Source organism: Panonychus citri, unplaced genomic scaffold (assembly GCF_014898815.1).
Source record: "Panonychus citri isolate SS breed McGregor unplaced genomic scaffold, ASM1489881v1 Contig00138, whole genome shotgun sequence".
NCBI lineage: Eukaryota > Metazoa > Arthropoda > Arachnida > Trombidiformes > Tetranychidae > Panonychus > Panonychus citri.
This window is the reverse complement of record NW_026515543.1, coordinates 2,032,668-2,046,053: the sequence shown is the minus strand read 5'-3', so window position 1 is coordinate 2,046,053 and position 13,386 is coordinate 2,032,668. Positions and strand designations below refer to the sequence as shown.

At 32.7% G+C, this 13,386-nt stretch overlaps 4 protein-coding genes and 1 long non-coding RNA gene across 5 annotated transcripts in view; 4 read left to right on the top strand and 1 right to left on the bottom strand.

The window, feature by feature from the left end:
* Positions 1 to 6,478, top strand: part of LOC128393375 (uncharacterized) — a 33,473-nt gene extending 26,995 nt beyond the window's left edge. The window contains exons 5-7 of the mRNA XM_053353552.1: positions 2,837 to 2,955; positions 3,325 to 3,433; positions 4,696 to 6,478. Of these exons, the coding sequence (XP_053209527.1) occupies positions 2,837 to 2,955; positions 3,325 to 3,433; positions 4,696 to 5,714 (1,247 nt within the window). The 3' untranslated portion in view covers positions 5,715 to 6,478. The remainder of the gene's footprint in view (positions 1 to 2,836; positions 2,956 to 3,324; positions 3,434 to 4,695) is intronic.
* Positions 2,846 to 4,777, bottom strand: LOC128393406 (uncharacterized). The gene is made up of 3 exons (XR_008326138.1): positions 4,638 to 4,777; positions 3,339 to 4,409; positions 2,846 to 2,985 (listed from the first exon to the last, which is right to left on the bottom strand). It is a non-coding gene; the product is annotated as an uncharacterized LOC128393406 (long non-coding RNA).
* Positions 6,479 to 6,688: 210 nt separating the features above from the next.
* On the top strand, positions 6,689 to 8,001 carry LOC128393385 (mediator of RNA polymerase II transcription subunit 27-like). Its single transcript, XM_053353565.1, has 3 exons — positions 6,689 to 7,230; positions 7,318 to 7,742; positions 7,821 to 8,001. The coding sequence occupies exons 1-3, from the start codon at positions 6,780 to 6,782 to the stop codon at positions 7,956 to 7,958; spliced, it is 1,014 nt and encodes a 337-aa protein (XP_053209540.1). The 5' UTR covers positions 6,689 to 6,779; the 3' UTR covers positions 7,959 to 8,001.
* Positions 8,002 to 9,768: 1,767 nt separating this feature from the next.
* Positions 9,769 to 11,058, top strand: LOC128393391 (phospholipid scramblase 1-like). Its single transcript, XM_053353572.1, has 5 exons — positions 9,769 to 9,967; positions 10,062 to 10,244; positions 10,300 to 10,396; positions 10,480 to 10,846; positions 10,906 to 11,058. The coding sequence occupies exons 1-5, from the start codon at positions 9,817 to 9,819 to the stop codon at positions 10,942 to 10,944; spliced, it is 837 nt and encodes a 278-aa protein (XP_053209547.1). The 5' UTR covers positions 9,769 to 9,816; the 3' UTR covers positions 10,945 to 11,058.
* A 701-nt stretch (positions 11,059 to 11,759) lies between these two features.
* On the top strand, positions 11,760 to 13,360 carry LOC128393515 (phospholipid scramblase 2-like). Its single transcript, XM_053353700.1, has 4 exons — positions 11,760 to 11,946; positions 11,990 to 12,056; positions 12,122 to 12,491; positions 13,154 to 13,360. The coding sequence occupies exons 1-4, from the start codon at positions 11,760 to 11,762 to the stop codon at positions 13,238 to 13,240; spliced, it is 711 nt and encodes a 236-aa protein (XP_053209675.1). The 3' UTR covers positions 13,241 to 13,360.
* Positions 13,361 to 13,386: the final 26 nt, after the last annotated feature.

Sequence of the window (13,386 nt, the reverse complement as noted above, 5' to 3'; positions counted from 1 at the left end):
TGCAAAGAATCAACAAACAATAATTCCTATTGTGCAACTCAAGACAATATAAGATGTCTCGTGGCATCGAATGGCCATTAAGACGCTTGACCACAACACGAAAAGTTAAAATTCTAAATTACTATTGTCTGTTGTGTCCATCTTAAGGTCAAATTTCCGGTTGACACTCTCTCTCTCTTTATCTTTCACTTTGTCTTCTTCATCTTTGGAAAGACAAGAACATTTTTTTACTTTATAATTTGAGATGGAAGAAAACAAAAGAGACTCTGAAGATGACCGGATATTTGGAGATGGACATCAGGGTGAAAGAAGATGTTACAAGGAAAGTAGAAGATGATGTCAAGGGAAGATAAGGTGAACAAGATGAAAGAAGAAAATTGAAAGAAAAAGAAAAGAATAGAAAAGGAAAGGAAAAGTATCAGGGAATTTAGGTGATTGACCCATGTCCAGTTCCAAGATGAAGATAAAGTTACTAGTAAATAGAAAAGTAGAGAGAAGAGTAAATGAAAACACTTACAATTGTTGTCATTTGTTAAAATTGTTAACTAAATGTAAAAATCATTTGAGAAGCAAAACTTATCTCCATCCTCATCCTAATCATCATTAAGCAATCTAGTAATTTCTGGGAGGGTTAAATCTGGTTCCGTTATAAGATAATAATGATAATGGGACTTTGAGAAATAAACTCATTGACAAAAATGATCATCATTCTGAATCACATTTACTGTAAATAAGTAACACAACATGATTTAGATTATTGTTGCTCATTGATGCTGATTAGAGGTCAACTTATCATGAATGAAATACATTCTGTATATTCCTATAGTCTCTGGACCAGAGAGAGAGAGAGAGAGAGAGAGAGAGAGAGAGAGAGAGAGAAGATGATGATGATGGCGAGAGAACCAAGATGATGAAGGCAATCTAGATTAAGCAAACAATAAGATGAAAACATTACTGAGAAAGAGAGATGAAGATTATCTTTCTCTTCCTTAGCTTTTTTCACTTTCAGACTCTTTTTCCTTTACTCTCTTTGTATTAATACAACTTTCATTATTGATGCAAGAAGATGAAGAGAGAGAGAGAGAGAGAGAGACCTACGCATATCATCACAACAGGGAAGCCCAAAGTCAATGGTATACAGAGTTAACTTCTTACATATCATCCAAGTATCAAGAAGATGAAGATTAGATGAAGAAAAGTGGAAAAAGATAGAGATGAAAAGAAAGACAAAAAGAGAGCAAAGTTATTTGGCCCCTACCCTGAGGAGGGCATTTTATAATCAATTATATTGTCAAACTCAGTCCACTCACTCTAATTGATTTCTCTCTCTTTCTTTTATCTTCATTCTCAAACATCTCTGGGTGTTTTCATCATTCTCATCTTCTGCATCTTCATCTTTTTATTTTGATTTTTTTTTCGAAATCAAAACGACAGCATAATAGTTACTCTTTTCTATGTATTTTATCTTCAAGATATTTTCCTTCATCTTGATTATCATCATCATCTCTCCAACTCTCTCCTTCATCTTTCCTCTCCATCAGTCCCATCTCTCAACTCATCTTATACTTTTCATCTTCATCTCCTCCTCCTCCTTCATCTCATCATCATTATCATCATTTCTTAATATATTAGATCTTTTTCTTTGTTCATTGTAACGTTAAATAGAAATACTTTTCTCAAAGTTAACCAATATTACGAATCTTGATCTCGTTTGATCTTAACAGAGATTCATCCAATTTTCACCTCATCTTCCCGCTCCCTCTCTCACTTTCTTCCTTCAAGGCATTTTCCAGGCTCCTTAATCGTAATCATTTAATATAATCGAAGATGATTTTCTCTCTTCTCTCTTGCAAACAATTTGCAAAAACTTTGATTCTTTTCCAGTTTTCAGCTTTTCTATTGTCAGAATATTTTTCTTATTCCTTTTTGATTCTCTCTCCTTCATCTTCGATCTCATTTTGATGATGATTGTGTTTTCATCTTCGTCATCAACTTTCTATCACTATTTTTCTTTCTTTCTCTCTGTGGTTTCGCTCGATTTCAAACTTTTCCACCTTCTATTCAATTCTATTCACCATTTTCTTCCTCTTCATCGTATTTTCCTTTTTCTCTTCTATTCTTTGACTTTTTTTTCTTCTTTTTTTTCTGGGTGAAAAAGAAAAAAACTCTGAAAGTCATTACATGGATCTTTACAATTCTCTTCGATCCTCTCTCCCTCTCTTTATCCTCATTCTATCTTTTTCATCGTCCTTTTTAGCATCTTCTCCATCATCTTCTCTGTATCTTTTCTTGATTTCATCAGAACCAATCGTTTCTGCATCAGTGATGGAGTTTTTTTTCCTTCTCTTGTCTCTTTGGTGAAAAATTCTTGCTCTTCCTCATTCCTTTTATCTCCTCTGGATGATGATGATGATGATGTTTCCCATTTCCTTGATCTCCTTAAAAAACTTGAAACTTTTTTTGAAACAACTGATGATGTGCTGATATCGTCATTTATGCTTCTCCATCTTTTTGTCATCCTCATCATCTCACTGACTTTTTCGCCTCGTTGGTAACCGTTTTTTAAGGCTTCTAATAGTATATTTTTTATTCTTTCCATATCCTTACCATCATCATCATCACCATAATCATCATCTTTTGTAACATGAAAATGATGATGATAAAAAAGCAAAAGAGACACCAAAAAATAACCCGAGGAAGATACGATTCCTTATAAATCACTGATTCTACTCCCATATAATCATCACCTTCCCACATCTTCCCAAACTAATATTAATCATCTTATTGGAAAATCGTCTCTAATATATAAATTATTTTGTCTTCTATTACGAAACAGGTTTCAATTGTGATGATGATTCAGCCGAAATACCAAATTGCTACAAAATTTGTGGTCCCGTTGACGGTCAATGGTCTCCTTGGACATCTTGGTCAACTTGTTCCCATGATTGTCAGCAGGTAATTTCCACGGAGTGAAACCTAAATTTGCTAAAATACAAAGAAGAAAAAATAAGAACAAGATGATAAGGGAGTATAAAAGTTAATTCGAAGCCAGAACAAGTATATGAGAGAGAGAATAAGAAAAAAAGAGCAAAAAAGTCACCATAACACCTCATAAATCATTTCTTTTCATCGATCCAACCTTTTTACTAGTTACATCAATTTCTATATAATATTATACTCTCATCATTTTCTCATCTTCTTCTTATTTTTTTACCTTTCTATCTTCGCCCATTCAACCGTCACGCTGTTTAAATTAATTAAATCTCTTCAATTCACTAATCCATATCTTATAATGACTACAAATCCAAATCTTTTCATTATTAGTTTCGTCATCGTACCTGTACAAATCCTCCAGCCAAATATGGTGGACGAGACTGTCCTGGTCCTGAATCACATGTGAAAAACTGTACTGGTGGATTGTGTCGTAAATTAGGTGAGTAACAATCAACAATGGTAACTTAGCTTATACGCTCACAATTTAAATCGTTATGGTTTGATGGTATTATATGTCATTAAATAGTAGCTGTTGTGTGTGTGTGAGGTTGAGTTAATTTTAAATACCCTGTAATCCCATACAGTGAGGGTAATATTAATACCAGGTAGAGAGAAACAGTTGCTCTGGGATAATGATGATAAATATAGTAAATATGAAGAAACAAAATGATGGAGATGATGAAGAAAAATAAAAATGATCCGTAAACGTCAAGTCTTTTTACTCTCTCTCAAGGTAGCATGAAAAATGATATCCTGGTCGCGTAGTTATTATTAGTTTTGCACAGTGGCTTTTTCCATCTTCTTTGCCATCATCATCATCATCCTTTATTATTTTCTTCTTCTTCTTTTTTTCTCTTTGATAGTCTTCTTTTAGAGAAAATTTTTCGTCTTTTTTTTTCACTTTCCTCATCTGCATTTTCCATTGCTCCATCTCCATGCTGCTGTTGAATCAAGTTCCAAAAACCATTCAGTTAATTTATGTGATGACTGAAAATCGATTTCTTGCTTTATCATCATTATCATCTTCCATAATTGATCGTTTTCATTATCGTTATAATGTTGTTGTTACAATGTTACACTTATATGTTGATGTTTTCTCTCTCTTCATCATTATCATTCCGAAAGATTATTATTTATCATCATCCTAATTGCCATTGTTATACAGTCTCATATAAATATCCATCCATTTTTACAACATAATTGCCCAATTTTAAACGTTAAATCACATCATCATCAAAATTGTTATTTATTTCCATGGGTTGATCAGTTGTATTAGAATTGTAATAACTATTTAGTAGTTGTAATGGCTGTTTAGGGTTTGGTCCTTTCTCCTCTTTCTTGAGTTGTCTCTTTCTCTTGATTCTTTTTCTTTCTTCATTGGCAAAGTTAATTCTCATCTGAATTGGTAACAAGTCCTGAGAAAAGAGAATAAATCAATTTTTAAATTAAGGTTAATTTTCTTTAAAAATAATGAGTATCCAAGTAATCAAGTTTTCTAGTAAAATTTTGTTTCTTCATATCGATATCGTGTTACAATCGTGTCATAAAAAGTTAATTTATATATCATGATGATGATGCGATTCAAATATGAATCATTTAGTAAGAAGATGAAGCGAAAGATTTTAAAAGATTAAATTAGTTACCTTTTCACGTTGGTGATTAATATAATTTTTCTTGGTTCACTTGATATTATTAATTTAGGTGAATTTCAATTAACTCGGTCAGAAGAGGATTCACAACTTCAATATCCTAAATCAAGTTCAGCATCTCCATCTGATGACCGGAAACCGGAAATATACATCTTATGCTTCGTGATTGCCATTTCAACAGCTCTTATATGTTTAGCTGTTTTCATTTACGTCCTAATGAGCCAACGTCGATACAAACAACCTGGAAGTATGATTGGTGATGATGGAGGATGCGAGGAAGATGGACAGACAATGTTACTATTGATGCAACAACAGAAACAACAAAATCAACAACAACAACTACAACAACAATTTAATCTCACACCACAACATACTCAACAAGCTCAGCAATCATCACAATCTGAATATATTTACTCAAATGAAAGTATAATTCCTAATTCAGTCAGTCCGGAGGAGAAGATGCATTTAATTAGTAGATTGAATGCTTATAATGGTAACATAATTGATCACCTAGTTGTCCGTCGAGATGCCTTACGGGCAAATTGTCCAACCATTGAGACAACCAGCCTTAATCAAACACCGAGCCATCATTCAATTTCAAGCCAATTGGGACATCAGTCAATTGGACAACAACAACAACAACAACAACAACACCAGCAAACAATGTACGTTACAAGATCTTCACCATCTCCAGCAAGTTGTTGTAATACCAACTCATCAACTCCCCGCCTTGGTAAAATGTCTTCCCGTTCTGGTGCAACACCGCCTTCATCCTCTTCAGGCAATACAACGGTCACTGCGACAAGTGAAGACGAAAATTATTATGAAAGTGAAGCAGATTATGCCGAACCTTTTGTCTCAAATTTTTCACTTTTCACTCCAGAAAGGAAACCACCTCTTCCTTCAACACGTCCTCCGTCCGCTCGAACCGATGACCATGCGTCTGAAAATAATTTAATTCGTGCCAATAACGATAATCGTCCACAACAACAACAACAACAGCAACAATCAACGGAACCCTCTTTTCTTGGAGAAACGTTATTCCTTAGATCAGCAACAAAATGGCGATGATAATGTTACCCTGAAAGAAAACAACAAGAGTTGATTAGAACAAAGGAAACAACAGTTACTAAACCATTTAATAAATCATTGTAATTAATCCAGTAAAAGAGATAATTTAACACAGGACAAAATGGACACCTGAAAATGTTGAAATCAAATGTTAAATATTAATGATAAATAGAAAAGATAGAAAACAATTAAGATTCTCATTCATTATAATCTTCCCTTTTTTATATGTACGTTAAATTATCTTTAACTTCACCATTTTCACCTTCACTTTCAATTCTTAATGATCAACAATTTATTTGTTAATTTTTAAACTTACATTTGTTTGTCCCATGTAAAGAAATAAAAAAAAACAATCACCTACAAATCCATTGTCTTCATAATCTTCAGCCATGATCATTGGTTTTCCCTCCAATTTTTTATCACTCAATTTGGCACAATTCGTTTCTTTTTCACAATTAAACAGACAACCATCATCGCCACCATCATGGTAAATTATCATCTGTACACATCACCAAGTTGAACAATTAAAAAAAAAACAAACAAAATATTAAACCAAATTTGACTCACATGAAATTGTTGAAACACAAAAAGAGTAATAAAAATGTAAAAATAATCACCAATTTGGAGGAAAACAAACAAACGGGTTAAACTAAAGATAAACTAAAAGCCTTAAAAGGACCAAGTTAACTCAGAATCTACAATCAAATGGACAGTAATGTAATAAGAATAAAAAAAAGAAATAAAATTAATCTAAATTAATCTAATTGGATTAAAAATTCTAATCTCATTTAGTTTGATGAACGAAAAAAATTTGTAAACAATTAACTGATTTTCTTTTAAGCCAAAAGTGTCGCCATCTGTTGGTGGAGAACAAAAACAAAATAGAAAAATCGAAAAGAAAATGAAACATTTGAAACTCCCACCGAACCTTCAATGGTGTCACCAGGTGACCGATTGGTAACCATTGGTTACGCCGCTGGCTTGAATTTTCAACAATTCATCTGATCAGTAAATAGATTTAAGTTTAATTAGTTGATTATTTTGTGTATTAATTTAATTGTTACAATGTCAACTTTAATTGATTTGGATGCGATCTCTGCTGGTCTACAGGCTGTTGCCAATTTAAGGTGCGAAGTTAATCAATTGTTCTATACACTAACCAATGGATTTGGTGGTCCAATGATTGACCCAACAACTTACCAACCAAGAGCCAAAGATGCTGATGAAGAAGCTGAAATCAAATTTATCACTGATATTAAACAAAATTTTGATATTATTAACAACCAGATTAAAAAATTGGAAAAGTCGTGTGAGCATTTAAATCAAAATACAAGTAACACAATTAATCTAAACATTGGTATGTTGGGGATTCTGGCTCAAGATCCTGCTCATGAAAGGGATGGTCTTTACGCAAATTTAATTTCGTGTTATCGTTGGTTTGATCGCATGCATGACTATGTCTCTCATGCTCACCATTTTTACAATATGAATAACATTTATAATAGGAATGTGCAAGGTAAGTGAAGTGATTTTCTTTCAATACAATATATGTACAATATTTTGATCTAATAATCTCTTTCTCTTTTTTACTTTTCACTTTCAGGCTCTGATACACTTCTTCGAATGAAACAAATGTCTAATAATTACAAACCACTCAAAATTGCAGGGCGTTCAACTGCATTGAGTGGTATCAACATGCCAAGTAATCAAATAGATATTTTTTTCAATTCTTTGACTCGAAATATACCCAATTTAAGTTTAAAAATTGTGAGACCTTTTGGATCCCCCACCATTGCTATATTCACACTGGACAAAGTTCTAAAATCTTTACTTTTACTCCATGGATTAATTATTGAATGGGTTGTTGTTAAAGGCATTGATGAAGATTTTTATGATGAAAATGGGAAACTTGACATTTGGTCTGAATCGAGATATGAAATATTTAAGAAAGTTTCAATCAACTGCATTTCGGCAACTCATCATTTCTCATCTCCAATTCATTACGATATTGCAGTTAAATCATGGATGGTAAGTAATCATATATTATCTTTAAATTTATGTTCTTTGATTTTTATTTCATTTTCCATTTTCTTTTTTTTACTTTAGAATTGGTTTGCATCATATCAAACCCTTTTCAACAAACCATGTCTCAAGTGCCATCAAAGAATAAACATCAATTATAAATTACCAACTTGGCGTGATTATCGCACTAGTGATGCATACCATGAAGACTGTCACTTTTAATGTTTATCAAGTTTTCTAGTAAAATTTTGTTTCTTCATATCGATATCGTGTTACAATCGTGTCATAAAAAGTTAATTTATATATCATGATGATGATGATGATGCGATTCAAATATGAATCATTTAGTAAGAAGATGAAGCGAAAAATTTTAAAAGATTAAATTAGTTACCTTTTCACGTTGGTGATTAATATAATTTTTCTTGGTTCACTTGATATTATTAATTTAGGTGAATTTCAATTAACTCGGTCAGAAGAGGATTCACAACTTCAATATCCTAAATCAAGTTCAGCATTTCCATCTGATGACCGGAAATCGGAAATATACATCTTATGCTTCGTGATTGCCATTTCAACAGCTCTTATATGTTTAGCTGTTTTCATTTACGTCCTAATGAGCCAACGTCGATACAAACAACCTGGAAGTATGATTGGTGATGATGGAGGATGCGAGGAAGATGGACAGACAATGTTACTATTGATGCAACAACAGAAACAACAAAATCAACAACAACAACTACAACAACAATTTAATCTCACACCACAACATACTCAACAAGCTCAGCAATCATCACAATCTGAATATATTTACTCAAATGAAAGTGTAATTGGTAATTCAGTCAGTCCGGAGGAGAAGATGCATTTAATTAGTCGACTGAATGCTTATAATGGTAACATAATTGATCACCTAGTTGTCCGTCGAGATGCCTTACGGGCAAATTGTCCAACAGTTGAGACAACCAGCCTTAATCAAACACCGAGCCATCATTCAATTTCAAGCCAATTGGGACATCAGTCAATCAAGTTGTTGTAATACCAACTCATCAACTCCCCGCCTTGGTAAAATGTCTTCCCGTTTTGGTGCAACACCGCCTTCATCCTCTTCAGGCAATACAACGGTCACTGCGACAAGTGAAGACGAAAATTATTATGAAAGTGAAGCAGATTATGCTGAACCCTTTGTCTCAAATTTTTCACTTTTCACTCCAGAAAGGAAACCACCTCTTCCTTCAACACGTCCTCCGTCCGCTCGAACTGATGACCATGCGTCTGAAAATAATTTAATTCGTGCCAATAACGATAATCGTCCACAACAACAACAACAACAACAATCAACTGAACCCTCTTTTCTTGGAGAAACGATATTCCTTAGATCAGCAACAAAATGGCGATGAAAATGTTACCCTGAAAGAAAATAAAAAGAGTTAATTAGATCACAGGAAACAACAGTTACTAAATCATTTAATAAATCATTGTAATTAATCCAGTAAAAGAGATAATTTAACACAGGACAAAATGGACACGTGAAAATGTTGAAATCAAATATTAATGATAAATTGAAGGATGGCCACCAGGATTAGAGTATTTAACCAAAGTCTGTCAATTGATTGTTTATCAACGTACAAAAAGTTTACGTCTTTTCCTTGTTAATAAATCAATTTAATATGAAAATGATAATCTTATCACCAGTTATCAGGTAAACTGTTGTTTTATTATACAAAAATATGATAATTTACCTTTAGACAAAAATATCAATATAATAATTATCATTTTTCCGACACTTGAAAGTTTTGTAAAATTTTGTTTTGATTTAAGATGAATTGTCATAGAAACGGTTATGTAATATCCAACTTAGGTGATTAACTGTCCATACTGACTACTTGTCACCGAAATGAATCTGTCAACTAATATACTTGAAGATATTCAATTTATTAATAATAATATCAAATCGATCACTATTTCCATGGAGAAGATTAAAAGAGAAAAGAACTTCTTTTAGAATATTTTCTCACTCAATTTCGATTCTTTCTTTTTACCGGGTGAGGAAAGTCAACATAATTGTTAACCTTTCTATCCACTTATGGCCATTTATTACTCGTCACAATCAGGAACCAATTTTGCTGGATACTCACCTTATCCACAATCGTATGGGCAACAAAATCCACCTCGATTCGGACAAAGTGGTCATCCTCCTCCTCCACCGCCGCCGATGGCACAACAACCTGTTGAAGGTGATTTTCTGGCTCCATTTCGTTGATGTTAACAATTAATCATCTATCTAAGTTTCTTTGATTATTTTTCCATATTCTTTCCAAATGTGATTAGGTGATTGGATGACCACTCCAATGACCAGTGGCTGTCCACCAGGATTAGAGTATTTGTCTCAAATTGACCAGTTACTTGTTCATCAAAAGATTGAGCTTTTTGAAGCTTTTTCCAGTTTCGAGACTAAAAATAAATATAATGTCAAAAACAGTCTGGGACAAAAAGTTTACATCGCTAAAGAGGGTAAAACCTAATTGATCTGATTGCAGACAATCAACTAATTGCTTATTTCTTGTAGAAAATGATTGTTGTACTCGAAATTGTTGTGGAACAATTAGACCTTTCGAAATGAAAATATATGATTATCAGGAGAAAGAAGTTCTCAATCTTCACCGGTTCGATCTCGAAATCTAGTTATCAATTTAGTCTCTAATTAATCCAAAATCTGATTAATTGTTTTCTCTCCAATTGACCTTAGGCCATTACGATGTCAATCATGTTGGTACCCATGTTGTTTACAGAGATTAGAGGTGACAGCTTCGGGATCGATTTGTGGTCACATTGAGCAAATTTGGTCACTTTGCGTTCCAAAGTTTATTGTCTGCGATGCAACGGGTGACATTGTCCTACGAATCGAAGGGCCTTTTTGTACCTTTGCCTTATGTCGAGATGTCCAATTTAAAGTACTTCTTAGAGACGGAATGACTCAAGTTGGTCGAATCACAAAACAATGGATTGGCCTTACTCGTGAAGCATTTACGGACGCAGATCACTTTGGTATCTCATTCCCGATAGATTTAGATGTTAATATAAAAGCAGTTCTACTCGGAGCTTGTTTCTTAATTGTATGTTTCAATTAACTGATTGTAAACAATTTACTAAAAATCTTTTCTTTCTCCCATAGGACTTCATGTATTTTGAAAAATCTGGTAAAAAATATTAATTGTTATCATCTCTTTATTTGCCTTCGGTAATTAGTGTAATTACACTGATTTACACTGATAATTTAAATAAATGGAGATTCATTTGCATAATTAATACGCAATTTAGATATTTCAACAAACCAAACAATTTATTAATTTAATTACCGTTTTTTTTTTCAAAACGATTTACAAATTCAAGGTTCAATTGTTTTCCCTTTAGCAACTTCCTCCTATTAATAACAGTTCCTTAATCAACTGATAATATTAGTTTTCACCTACAAAATCCGTTTATTGCAATTATGATTGAATCATCTCTATGGTTAAGGATATTTTAACTAAAGGATAACTTTAATTACTACTGGATGAGATTAATATGGTTAGAATTAGTTAATTGTTGAAGATAATGAAACTTTGATAGCTAGTGCGCGGTAAACAATATCGATTTGCTGGTCATGATTTTCTGATGCAAATTATCCGAAAATTTTCCAATCAATTCACAGGAAATTCAGTCGATTTAGATATGATGCAATTTGATGATTACTTAAAAGATTCAGGATTAAAGTGGGATAGAGAGAGAGAGAGAGAGAGACGGTTATGTATTTAGAATCCTTTGCATCAAAGCTCCATTCGGGACTATTTGGATTTTCGCGCAGGGAAAAAAGTTTTTCCCACTTACGTATTTTCTTAGTACTCTGTGGTTTGGAGACTACTTTTCAACAAATTAGTCCTCACATGAGTTTTGTCTAACTTTTTCTTTGGTTTGAGATTTTAATTATTAACCATCTTAAATTCAATCTGTGAGCTGTTATTTGTTTTAAAACCTTCCAGCTATTCAATGGGCGATTTTGTTGTACAATTAAAAGATTTGAATAAACCATCAAATTTTGATTGTTTAAAGGATATTGATCAATTGCTCGTCCATCAAAAGGTTGAACTTCTTGAGGCTCTTTGTGGATTTGAAACAAATAATAAATACCAAATTCTAAATAATTCTGGTGAAAAGCTTTGGAACGTTAAAGAAGGTAAGTTAATCAGTTGATTGTTGTTAAAAAACTAATTCTAATGGTCCAATTAGATCTTTTGACTTAAATTTATTCGATGATCAAAAAAATAAAATTCTAAACATAACCAGGTAAGAATAAGTTATTATTGCTCGTGAAAAAAAATCTGAATTTCAATCTCTCTCTCTGTCTTTAGGCCCCTGCGATGTCAATCTTGTTGTTATCCTTGCTGTTTACAGCGATGTGAGGTCACATCGGCTGACGGGTCCGTGTTGGGTTACATTGAGCAGGTTTGGTCTTTCTGGACTCCAAAGTTTAACGTTTGCGATGCTACCGGGGAAACGGTTCTTCGTATTGTTGGACCTTGTTGGACCTTTGGTCTGTGCTGGGATGTTGATTTTAAAGTTTATTCTTGTGACGGTGAAACTCAAATTGGTCGGATCGCTAAAAAATGGTCTGGTTGCGTGAAAGAATGTTGCACTGACGCTGATAACTTTGGTGTCTCATTCCCGATGGATTTAGATGTCAATTTAAAAGCAGTTCTACTTGGAGCTTGTTTCTTGATCGTAAGTTAATGATGAATAACTATTTTATTCCAGTTCGAGTTAACTTACAGGGGTGGAGAGAATCATTTGAGCCAAATTAAAACATTAATTTTATAAAGCACAATCAAGTTTAAGAAAATTTTTTCAGCAATTCGAATAGAATATTTAGTTGTCTTTGAATTGACGTTAAATTTGAGTGGCTTTGGACATGAATTCGAAAAAAAATTTCGAATTTTCGAAAACACTAAAAATTGAAAAATTGCAAAAATGTTATTTTTTGACTGAAATGAAAAATCGAAAATTTTTATCTTTCGATTTTCGATTTCGAAAGCATGTCCATCTTATTCTCCGTGTATGAAAACAGATATTCATCAAGTTTTTTTTCGAAAAAACTTGACCAATTTCGAAATATTCGAAAAAAACTAAAAATTTGCGACTAAAAACCCGAAAATCTTGTAATTTCACGTTTTTCAGTGTTTTCGAAAATTTGAATTTTTCGATCGATTTTTTTTCAGAAAATTTTCAAAATTGATAGTTTTCTACTCAGAATTAAATTCTCTATCTTAACCATGGAAAATAATTGATTTGCTGAGATTAATATTCAAGAAATTAATGATTGAATTTGGCTCAAATCTTTCTCTCCACACTTGTATTAATATTTAATTCATTTTCTCTTTCTCAAGGATTTCATGTATTTTGAAGAAACGCAAGTGCCATACCCACTTGCCTTTATATACGGATTTCTTTGTGGACCTAGATACACATATTAGCGATAAATACTAATTCCACCAATTTAACATTAAATTTTCTCAATTCCAACCACAATTTTATTCATTTTCATGTTTTTAAATTCTGATATTAAAGGTGCTTAATCTGAAATCTAATCCGTTCATTTGATTTCATCAATATTTTAAGA

Excerpts from the sequence above, each read along its gene's own strand:
- LOC128393385 (XM_053353565.1), top strand. The coding sequence starts at position 6,780 with ATGTCAACTTTAATTGATTTGGATGCGATCTCTGCTGGTCTACAGGCT. Across the intron at positions 7,231-7,317 it reads TTATAATAGGAATGTGCAAG|GCTCTGATACACTTCTTCGA; the intron begins GTAAGTGAAGTG and ends TTTCACTTTCAG. Across the intron at positions 7,743-7,820 it reads TTGCAGTTAAATCATGGATG|AATTGGTTTGCATCATATCA; the intron begins GTAAGTAATCAT and ends TTTTTACTTTAG.
- LOC128393391 (XM_053353572.1), top strand. The coding sequence starts at position 9,817 with ATGGCCATTTATTACTCGTCACAATCAGGAACCAATTTTGCTGGATAC. Across the intron at positions 10,245-10,299 it reads AGTTTACATCGCTAAAGAGG|AAAATGATTGTTGTACTCGA; the intron begins GTAAAACCTAAT and ends TATTTCTTGTAG. Across the intron at positions 10,397-10,479 it reads GAAGTTCTCAATCTTCACCG|GCCATTACGATGTCAATCAT; the intron begins GTTCGATCTCGA and ends AATTGACCTTAG.
- LOC128393515 (XM_053353700.1), top strand. The coding sequence starts at position 11,760 with ATGGGCGATTTTGTTGTACAATTAAAAGATTTGAATAAACCATCAAAT. Across the intron at positions 11,947-11,989 it reads GCTTTGGAACGTTAAAGAAG|GTCCAATTAGATCTTTTGAC; the intron begins GTAAGTTAATCA and ends CTAATTCTAATG. Across the intron at positions 12,057-12,121 it reads AAAATTCTAAACATAACCAG|GCCCCTGCGATGTCAATCTT; the intron begins GTAAGAATAAGT and ends CTCTGTCTTTAG.